General features: G+C 40.9%; 1 protein-coding gene across 1 annotated transcript; it reads right to left on the bottom strand.

Moving 5' to 3' along the window:
- Positions 1 to 1,220: 1,220 nt before the first annotated feature.
- On the bottom strand, positions 1,221 to 1,559 carry Smp_202140 (uncharacterized protein; the record flags this gene model as incomplete). The annotated part of the gene is made up of 1 exon (XM_018799497.1): positions 1,221 to 1,559. The coding sequence occupies one exon, from the start codon at positions 1,557 to 1,559 to the stop codon at positions 1,221 to 1,223; it is 339 nt and encodes a 112-aa protein (XP_018651280.1).
- Between the last annotated feature and the right edge of the window lie 10,649 nt (positions 1,560 to 12,208).

Here is a 12,208-nt window from a genome sequence, read left to right as displayed (position 1 = left end):
TGTGTGTGTATGTTGACTGGATCTGTTGAAGAGAGCTTTATGTGAGATGTGCAAATGAGTGAATGAACGAGACAAGCCATTTGTATGGTATGATAGTGAGTTAGTGATGTGGGAAATCCGTACTCGCTTCGGCGGTACATATACTAAAATTGGAACGATACAGAGAAGATTAGCATGGCCCCTGCGCAGGGATGACACGCAAAATCGTGAAGCGTTCCATATTTTCCACACTCCATTCTCATCTCCCAAATCCACACTCCCTGTCACCACAACCACTCAGTGTGATGGCTGATGCCACAGAGTTCACTCACTCTCCATCCTCCCTGATACACCACGAGTGAGCTACACGATCGGTCCTCAGATTGACCGCCGACTGACCAGTGGTGACATGTGGCTGAGCGGTTGTTTCATTTCCTCACTAACTAACTGATCGACATCACTCACTGTACAACAATGAAGAGAAGATCGTGTTGTGACGACCGAATACACTATGACTGGTGACCATTGCAAGATAATTCAGTCAAGCCGAAGAGGACTTATTGATGTGAGGGGAGACAAGAAGGAAGCGGCAGCGATGTACATAGTCTCCAAAATCTCTTGCATTGGATCATGGTGGTGTACAACAACAGTATCATCAGATGACATTGTACTGGTCTCCAATTAACCCATATTCCAACCTATCTGTTAACACACGTTTCATGTTAATGAATACACACAGATTAAGACCGTTTGTGTTCCTTTGTAATGTGTGTTTCAATGAAGACGTTTGAATGAGAATGAGTGAAACCCCGTGTTAATTGTCATTGTGTTTTGTCTCTGGTGTTATTGTCGTGTGCGATAGCATTGTTTGTTTGCCAAGTCAGTTTGTGATAATGGGTTTTACGTGGTCAATGTGCCGTTATAATTCATAGAGTAATAATAGACGAGATAGAGGAGTACTGGTATAGAAATGTATTTCAAAGTGAGCAAGTCACCACCAACACCATCATCATCATCATGACCACCACTTCTGGAATGGTCATTTGTACGATATTGGATGCAGTTGGTGATAATGATGACGGCGACGATCACAATGACAATAATCGGTGGTCGATGAGATATTCATGTGAATGTACATGTTCAGTGTATCAGTGGTCTAGATGTATGCTTGTCAATCTCATCCACCTTGTTTTATGAAGAGGCATAGCTGACAATGAATTGTTTTGGATTGTTTTCCAACTCTATTGAGTCAATGTATCTGTGTGTGTTTGTTTGTTTATTTGTTTGTTTGAGTGTATGTGCATTTGGTTGTTTAAAATATAGTTGTGGATTACTATACTACTGAATAGAAGTGAATGATTCAGTGTTGTTTGTGATGCTGAATTGTGTGTTGATTTGGTGTATTGGGTGTTGTATTTGTGTTGGAATAATGCATATTGATGTGTGTGTATGCTGACTGGATCTGTTGAAGAGAGCTTTATGTGAGATGTGCAAATGAGTGAATGAACGAGACAAGCCATTTGTATGGTATGATAGTGAGTTAGTGATGTGCGAAATCCGTACTCGCTTCGGCGGTACATATACTAAAATTGGAACGATACAGAGAAGATTAGCATGGCCCCTGCGCAAGGATGACACGCAAAATCGTGAAGCGTTCCATATTTTCCACACTCCATTCTCATCTCCCAAATCCACACTCCCTGTCACCACAACCACTCAGTGTGATGGCTGATGCCACAGAGTTCACTCACTCTCCATCCTCCCTGATACACCACGAGTGAGCTACACGATCGGTCCTCAGATTGACCGCCGACTGACCAGTGGTGACATGTGGCTGAGCGGTTGTTTCATTTCCTCACTAACTAACTGATCGACATCACTCACTGTACAACAATGAAGAGAAGATCGTGTTGTGACGACCGAATACACTATGACTGGTGACCATTGCAAGATAATTCAGTCAAGCCGAAGAGGACTTATTGATGTGAGGGGAGACAAGAAGGAAGCGGCAGCGATGTACATAGTCTCCAAAATCTCTTGCATTGGATCATGGTGGTGTACAACAACAGTATCATCAGATGACATTGTACTGGTCTCCAATTAACCCATATTCCAACCTATCTGTTAACACACGTTTCATGTTAATGAATACACACAGATTAAGACCGTTTGTGTTCCTTTGTAATGTGTGTTTCAATGAAGACGTTTGAATGAGAATGAGTGAAACCCCGTGTTAATTGTCATTGTGTTTTGTCTCTGGTGTTATTGTCGTGTGCGATAGCATTGTTTGTTTGCCAAGTCAGTTTGTGATAATGGGTTTTACGTGGTCAATGTGCCGTTATAATTCATAGAGTAATAATAGACGAGATAGAGGAGTACTGGTATAGAAATGTATTTCAAAGTGAGCAAGTCACCACCAACACCATCATCATCATCATCATCATGACCACCACTTCTGGAATGGTCATTTGTACGATATTGGATGCAGTTGGTGATAATTGGATGCAGTTGGTGATAATGATGACGGCGACGATCACAATGACAATAATCGGTGGTCGATGAGATATTCATGTACATGTTCAGTGTATCAGTGGTCTAGATGTATGCTTGTCAATCTCATCCACCTTGTTTTATGAAGAGGCATAGCTGACAATGAATTGTTTTGGATTGTTTTCCAACTCTATTGAGTCAATGTATCTGTGTGTGTGTGTGTTTGTTTGTTTATTTGTTTGTTTGAGTGTATGTGCATTTGGTTGTTTAAAAATATAGTTGTGGATTACTATACTACTGAATAGAAGTGAATGATTCAGTGTTGTTTGTGATGCTGAATTGTGTGTTGATTTGGTGTATTGGGTGTTGTATTTGTGTTGGAATAATGCATATTGATGTGTGTGTGTATGTTGACTGGATCTGTTGAAGAGAGCTTTATGTGAGATGTGCAAATGAGTGAATGAACGAGACAAGCCATTTGTATGGTATGATAGTGAGTTAGTGATGTGCGAAATCCGTACTCGCTTCGGCGGTACATATAATAAAATTGGAACGATACAGAGAAGATTAGCATGGCCCCTGCGCAAGGATGACACGCAAAATCGTGAAGCGTTCCATATTTTCCACACTCCATTCTCATCTCCCAAATCCACACTCCCTGTCACCACAACCACTCAGTGTGATGGCTGATGCCACAGAGTTCACTCACTCTCCATCCTCCCTGATACACCACGAGTGAGCTACACGATCGGTCCTCAGATTGACCGCCGACTGACCAGTGGTGACATGTGGCTGAGCGGTTGTTTCATTTCCTCACTAACTAACTGATCGACATCACTCACTGTACAACAATGAAGAGAAGATCGTGTTGTGACGACCGAATACACTATGACTGGTGACCATTGCAAGATAATTCAGTTAAGCCGAAGAGGACTTATTGATGTGAGGGGAGACAAGAAGGAAGCGGCAGCGATGTACATAGTCTCCAAAATCTCTTGCATTGGATCATGGTGGTGTACAACAACAGTATCATCAGATGACATTGTACTGGTCTCCAATTAACCCATATTCCAACCTATCTGTTAACACACGTTTCATGTTAATGAATACACACAGATTAAGACCGTTTGTGTTCCTTTGTAATGTGTGTTTCAATGAAGACGTTTGAATGAGAATGAGTGAAACCCCGTGTTAATTGTCATTGTGTTTTGTCTCTGGTGTTATTGTCGTGTGCGATAGCATTGTTTGTTTGCCAAGTCAGTTTGTGATAATGGGTTTTACGTGGTCAATGTGCCGTTATAATTCATAGAGTAATAATAGACGAGATAGAGGAGTACTGGTATAGAAATGTATTTCAAAGTGAGCAAGTCACCACCAACACCATCATCAGCATCATCATCATCATCATCATCATCATGACCACCACTTCTGGAATGGTCATTTGTACGATATTGGATGCAGTTGGTGATAATGATGACGGCGACGATCACAATGACAATAATCGGTGGTCGATGAGATATTCATGTGAATGTACATGTTCAGTGTATCAGTGGTCTAGATGTATGCTTGTCAATCTCATCCACCTTGTTTTATGAAGAGGCATAGCTGACAATGAATTGTTTTGGATTGTTTTCCAACTCTATTGAGTCAATGTATCTGTGTGTGTGTGTGTTTGTTTGTTTATTTGTTTGTTTGAGTGTATGTGCATTTGGTTGTTTAAAAATATAGTTGTGGATTACTATACTACTGAATAGAAGTGAATGATTCAGTGTTGTTTGTGATGCTGAATTGTGTGTTGATTTGGTGTATTGGGTGTTGTATTTGTGTTGGAATAATGCATATTGATGTGTGTGTATGCTGACTGGATCTGTTGAAGAGAGCTTTATGTGAGATGTGCAAATGAGTGAATGAACGAGACAAGCCATTTGTATGGTATGATAGTGAGTTAGTGATGTGCGAAATCCGTACTCGCTTCGGCGGTACATATACTAAAATTGGAACGATACAGAGAAGATTAGCATGGCCCCTGCTCAAGGATGACACGCAAAATCGTGAAGCGTTCCATATTTTCCACACTCCATTCTCATCTCCCAAATCCACACTCCCTGTCACCACAACCACTCAGTGTGATGGCTGATGCCACAGAGTTCACTCACTCTCCATCCTCCCTGATACACCACGAGTGAGCTACACGATCGGTCCTCAGATTGACCGCCGACTGACCAGTGGTGACATGTGGCTGAGCGGTTGTTTCATTTCCTCACTAACTAACTGATCGACATCACTCACTGTACAACAATGAAGAGAAGATCGTGTTGTGACGACCGAATACACTATGACTGGTGACCATTGCAAGATAATTCAGTCAAGCCGAAGAGGACTTATTGATGTGAGGGGAGACAAGAAGGAAGCGGCAGCGATGTACATAGTCTCCAAAATCTCTTGCATTGGATCATGGTGGTGTACAACAACAGTATCATCAGATGACATTGTACTGGTCTCCAATTAACCCATATTCCAACCTATCTGTTAACACACGTTTCATGTTAATGAATACACACAGATTAAGACCGTTTGTGTTCCTTTGTAATGTGTGTTTCAATGAAGACGTTTGAATGAGAATGAGTGAAACCCCGTGTTAATTGTCATTGTGTTTTGTCTCTGGTGTTATTGTCGTGTGCGATAGCATTGTTTGTTTGCCAAGTCAGTTTGTGATAATGGGTTTTACGTGGTCAATGTGCCGTTATAATTCATAGAGTAATAATAGACGAGATAGAGGAGTACTGGTATAGAAATGTATTTCAAAGTGAGCAAGTCACCACCAACACCATCATCAGCATCATCATCATCATCATCATCATCATCATCATCATGACCACCACTTCTGGAATGGTCATTTGTACGATATTGGATGCAGTTGGTGATAATGATGACGGCGACGATCACAATGACAATAATCGGTGGTCGATGAGATATTCATGTGAATGTACATGTTCAGTGTATCAGTGGTCTAGATGTATGCTTGTCAATCTCATCCACCTTGTTTTATGAAGAGGCATAGCTGACAATGAATTGTTTTGGATTGTTTTCCAACTCTATTGAGTCAATGTATCTGTGTGTGTGTGTGTTTGTTTGTTTATTTGTTTGTTTGAGTGTATGTGCATTTGGTTGTTTAAAAATATAGTTGTGGATTACTATACTACTGAATAGAAGTGAATGATTCAGTGTTGTTTGTGATGCTGAATTGTGTGTTGATTTGGTGTATTGGGTGTTGTATTTGTGTTGGAATAATGCATATTGATGTGTGTGTATGCTGACTGGATCTGTTGAAGAGAGCTTTATGTGAGATGTGCAAATGAGTGAATGAACGAGACAAGCCATTTGTATGGTATGATAGTGAGTTAGTGATGTGGGAAATCCGTACTCGCTTCGGCGGTACATATACTAAAATTGGAACGATACAGAGAAGATTAGCATGGCCCCTACGCAAGGATGACACGCAAAATCGTGAAGCGTTCCATATTTTCCACACTCCATTCTCATCTCCCAAATCCACACTCCCTGTCACCACAACCACTCAGTGTGATGGCTGATGCCACAGAGTTCACTCACTCTCTATCCTCCCTGATACACCACGAGTGAGCTACACGATCGGTCCTCAGATTAACCGCCGACTGACCAGTGGTGACATGTGGCTGAGCGGTTGTTTCATTTCCTCACTAACTAACTGATCGACATCACTCACTGTACAACAATGAAGAGAAGATCGTGTTGTGACGACCGAATACACTATGACTGGTGACCATTGCAAGATAATTCAGTCAAGCCGAAGAGGACTTATTGATGTGAGGGGAGACAAGAAGGAAGCGGCAGCGATGTACATAGTCTCCAAAATCTCTTGCATTGGATCATGGTGGTGTACAACAACAGTATCATCAGATGACATTGTACTGGTCTCCAATTAACCCATATTCCAACCTATCTGTTAACACACGTTTCATGTTAATGAATACACACAGATTAAGACCGTTTGTGTTCCTTTGTAATGTGTGTTTCAATGAAGACATTTGAATGAGAATGAGTGAAACCCCGTGTTAATTGTCATTGTGTTTTGTCTCTGGTGTTATTGTCGTGTGCGATAGCATTGTTTGTTTGCCAAGTCAGTTTGTGATAATGGGTTTTACGTGGTCAATGTGCCGTTATAATTCATAGAGTAATAATAGACGAGATAGAGGAGTACTGGTATAGAAATGTATTTCAAAGTGAGCAAGTCACCACCAACACCATCATCATCATCATGACCACCACTTCTGGAATGGTCATTTGTACGATATTGGATGCAGTTGGTGATAATGATGACGGCGACGATCACAATGACAATAATCGGTGGTCGATGAGATATTCATGTGAATGTACATGTTCAGTGTATCAGTGGTCTAGATGTATGCTTGTCAATCTCATCCACCTTGTTTTATGAAGAGGCATAGCTGACAATGAATTGTTTTGTTCCATATTTTCCACACTCCATTCTCATCTTCCAAATCCACACTCCCTGTCACCACAACCACTCAGTGTGATGGCTGATGCCACAGAGTTCACTCACTCTCCATCCTCCCTGATACACCACGAGTGAGCTACACGATCGGTCCTCAGATTGACCGCCGACTGACCAGTGGTGACATGTGGCTGAGCGGTTGTTTCATTTCCTCACTAACTAACTGATCGACATCACTCACTGTACAACAATGAAGAGAAGATCGTGTTGTGACGACCGAATACACTATGACTGGTGACCATTGCAAGATAATTCAGTCAAGCCGAAGAGGACTTATTGATGTGAGGGGAGACAAGAAGGAAGCGGCAGCGATGTACATAGTCTCCAAAATCTCTTGCATTGGATCATGGTGGTGTACAACAACAGTATCATCAGATGACATTGTACTGGTCTCCAATTAACCCATATTCCAACCTATCTGTTAACACACGTTTCATGTTAATGAATACACACAGATTAAGACCGTTTGTGTTCCTTTGTAATGTGTGTTTCAATGAAGACGTTTGAATGAGAATGAGTGAAACCCCGTGTTAATTGTCATTGTGTTTTGTCTCTGGTGTTATTGTCGTGTGCGATAGCATTGTTTGTTTGCCAAGTCAGTTTGTGATAATGGGTTTTACGTGGTCAATGTGCCGTTATAATTCATAGAGTAATAATAGACGAGATAGAGGAGTACTGGTATAGAAATGTATTTCAAAGTGAGCAAGTCACCACCAACACCATCATCATCATCATCATCATGACCACCACTTCTGGAATGGTCATTTGTACGATATTGGATGCAGTTGGTGATAATGATGACGGCGACGATCACAATGACAATAATCGGTGGTCGATGAGATATTCATGTGAATGTACATGTTCAGTGTATCAGTGGTCTAGATGTATGCTTGTCAATCTCATCCACCTTGTTTTATGAAGAGGCATAGCTGACAATGAATTGTTTTGTTCCATATTTTCCACACTCCATTCTCATCTCCCAAATCCACACTCCCTGTCACCACAACCACTCAGTGTGATGGCTGATGCCACAGAGTTCACTCACTCTCCATCCTCCCTGATACACCACGAGTGAGCTACACGATCGGTCCTCAGATTGACCGCCGACTGACCAGTGGTGACATGTGGCTGAGCGGTTGTTTCATTTCCTCACTAACTAACTGATCGACATCACTCACTGTACAACAATGAAGAGAAGATCGTGTTGTGACGACCGAATACACTATGACTGGTGACCATTGCAAGATAATTCAGTCAAGCCGAAGAGGACTTATTGATGTGAGGGGAGACAAGAAGGAAGCGGCAGCGATGTACATAGTCTCCAAAATCTCTTGCATTGGATCATGGTGGTGTACAACAACAGTATCATCAGATGACATTGTACTGGTCTCCAATTAACCCATATTCCAACCTATCTGTTAACACACGTTTCATGTTAATGAATACACACAGATTAAGACCGTTTGTGTTCCTTTGTAATGTGTGTTTCAATGAAGACGTTTGAATGAGAATGAGTGAAACCCCGTGTTAATTGTCATTGTGTTTTGTCTCTGGTGTTATTGTCGTGTGCGATAGCATTGTTTGTTTGCCAAGTCAGTTTGTGATAATGGGTTTTACGTGGTCAATGTGCCGTTATAATTCATAGAGTAATAATAGACGAGATAGAGGAGTACTGGTATAGAAATGTATTTCAAAGTGAGCAAGTCACCACCAACACCATCATCATCATCATCATCATGACCACCACTTCTGGAATGGTCATTTGTACGATATTGGATGCAGTTGGTGATAATGATGACGGCGACGATCACAATGACAATAATCGGTGGTCGATGAGATATTCATGTGAATGTACATGTTCAGTGTATCAGTGGTCTAGATGTATGCTTGTCAATCTCATCCACCTTGTTTTATGAAGAGGCATAGCTGACAATGAATTGTTTTGTTCCATATTTTCCACACTCCATTCTCATCTCCCAAATCCACACTCCCTGTCACCACAACCACTCAGTGTGATGGCTGATGCCACAGAGTTCACTCACTCTCCATCCTCCCTGATACACCACGAGTGAGCTACACGATCGGTCCTCAGATTGACCGCCGACTGACCAGTGGTGACATGTGGCTGAGCGGTTGTTTCATTTCCTCACTAACTAACTGATCGACATCACTCACTGTACAACAATGAAGAGAAGATCGTGTTGTGACGACCGAATACACTATGACTGGTGACCATTGCAAGATAATTCAGTCAAGCCGAAGAGGACTTATTGATGTGAGGGGAGACAAGAAGGAAGCGGCAGCGATGTACATAGTCTCCAAAATCTCTTGCATTGGATCATGGTGGTGTACAACAACAGTATCATCAGATGACATTGTACTGGTCTCCAATTAACCCATATTCCAACCTATCTGTTAACACACGTTTCATGTTAATGAATACACACAGATTAAGACCGTTTGTGTTCCTTTGTAATGTGTGTTTCAATGAAGACGTTTGAATGAGAATGAGTGAAACCCCGTGTTAATTGTCACTGTGTTTTGTCTCTGGTGTTATTGTCGTGTGCGATAGCATTGTTTGTTTGCCAAGTCAGTTTGTGATAATGGGTTTTACGTGGTCAATGTGCCGTTATAATTCATAGAGTAATAATAGACGAGATAGAGGAGTACTGGTATAGAAATGTATTTCAAAGTGAGCAAGTCACCACCAACACCATCATCATCATCATCATCATGACCACCACTTCTGGAATGGTCATTTGTACGATATTGGATGCAGTTGGTGATAATGATGACGGCGACGATCACAATGACAATAATCGGTGGTCGATGAGATATTCATGTGAATGTACATGTTCAGTGTATCAGTGGTCTAGATGTATGCTTGTCAATCTCATCCACCTTGTTTTATGAAGAGGCATAGCTGACAATGAATTGTTTTGTTCCATATTTTCCACACTCCATTCTCATCTCCCAAATCCACACTCCCTGTCACCACAACCACTCAGTGTGATGGCTGATGCCACAGAGTTCACTCACTCTCCATCCTCCCTGATACACCACGAGTGAGCTACACGATCGGTCCTCAGATTGACCGCCGACTGACCAGTGGTGACATGTGGCTGAGCGGTTGTTTCATTTCCTCACTAACTAACTGATCGACATCACTCACTGTACAACAATGAAGAGAAGATCGTGTTGTGACGACCGAATACACTATGACTGGTGACCATTGCAAGATAATTCAGTCAAGCCGAAGAGGACTTATTGATGTGAGGGGAGACAAGAAGGAAGCGGCAGCGATGTACATAGTCTCCAAAATCTCTTGCATTGGATCATGGTGGTGTACAACAACAGTATCATCAGATGACATTGTACTGGTCTCCAATTAACCCATATTCCAACCTATCTGTTAACACACGTTTCATGTTAATGAATACACACAGATTAAGACCGTTTGTGTTCCTTTGTGATGTGTGTTTCAATGAAGACGTTTGAATGAGAATGAGTGAAACCCCGTGTTAATTGTCACTGTGTTTTGTCTCTGGTGTTATTGTCGTGTGCGATAGCATTGTTTGTTTGCCAAGTCAGTTTGTGATAATGGGTTTTACGTGGTCAATGTGCCGTTATAATTCATAGAGTAATAATAGACGAGATAGAGGAGTACTGGTATAGAAATGTATTTCAAAGTGAGCAAGTCACCACCAACACCATCATCATCATCATCATCATGACCACCACTTCTGGAATGGTCATTTGTACGATATTGGATGCAGTTGGTGATAATGATGACGGCGACGATCACAATGACAATAATCGGTGGTCGATGAGATATTCATGTGAATGTACATGTTCAGTGTATCAGTGGTCTAGATGTATGCTTGTCAATCTCATCCACCTTGTTTTATGAAGAGGCATAGCTGACAATGAATTGTTTTGTTCCATATTTTCCACACTCCATTCTCATCTCCCAAATCCACACTCCCTGTCACCACAACCACTCAGTGTGATGGCTGATGCCACAGAGTTCACTCACTCTCCATCCTCCCTGATACACCACGAGTGAGCTACACGATCGGTCCTCAGATTGACCGCCGACTGACCAGTGGTGACATGTGGCTGAGCGGTTGTTTCATTTCCTCACTAACTAACTGATCGACATCACTCACTGTACAACAATGAAGAGAAGATCGTGTTGTGACGACCGAATACACTATGACTGGTGACCATTGCAAGATAATTCAGTCAAGCCGAAGAGGACTTATTGATGTGAGGGGAGACAAGAAGGAAGCGGCAGCGATGTACATAGTCTCCAAAATCTCTTGCATTGGATCATGGTGGTGTACAACAACAGTATCATCAGATGACATTGTACTGGTCTCCAATTAACCCATATTCCAACCTATCTGTTAACACACGTTTCATGTTAATGAATACACACAGATTAAGACCGTTTGTGTTCCTTTGTAATGTGTGTTTCAATGAAGACGTTTGAATGAGAATGAGTGAAACCCCGTGTTAATTGTCACTGTGTTTTGTCTCTGGTGTTATTGTCGTGTGCGATAGCATTGTTTGTTTGCCAAGTCAGTTTGTGATAATGGGTTTTACGTGGTCAATGTGCCGTTATAATTCATAGAGTAATAATAGACGAGATAGAGGAGTACTGGTATAGAAATGTATTTCAAAGTGAGCAAGTCACCACCAACACCATCATCATCATCATCATCATGACCACCACTTCTGGAATGGTCATTTGTACGACATTCGCATAATCATCAAGGTAGAACTTACGCTTTTCCTAAAACTAACGACCATGAACATTCTGTGACCATCTATAAATGAATTAAATAATAATCATGATAAAATCAATAATTTTATTAATATATTGATTAATGATAATAAATTTATAAATATTGATTTATGGAATAAAATGATCAATTCAAATAATAATAATCATAATAATAATAAACCAATGATTATTGGACAAACATCTCATGAAGTATCAATTTATCCTATCCCTAAAACAATACCATTTTGGAATAAAAATCATTATCAAAATTATATTATAAAAAAATTAAAAATTAATAATATCACTTTAAATGATCAATATTATCAATATATTTTTTCAAATAATTTAAATTGTACACACATAGATGGTAACATAGAAAATAAGATAATTAATGA

The sequence above is a fragment of the Schistosoma mansoni genome, chromosome 3 (assembly GCF_000237925.1).
Source record: "Schistosoma mansoni strain Puerto Rico chromosome 3, complete genome".
Lineage (NCBI taxonomy): Eukaryota > Metazoa > Platyhelminthes > Trematoda > Strigeidida > Schistosomatidae > Schistosoma > Schistosoma mansoni.
Note: the sequence above shows the minus strand (reverse complement) of the source record. Positions and strands in the feature narration are given on the sequence as shown.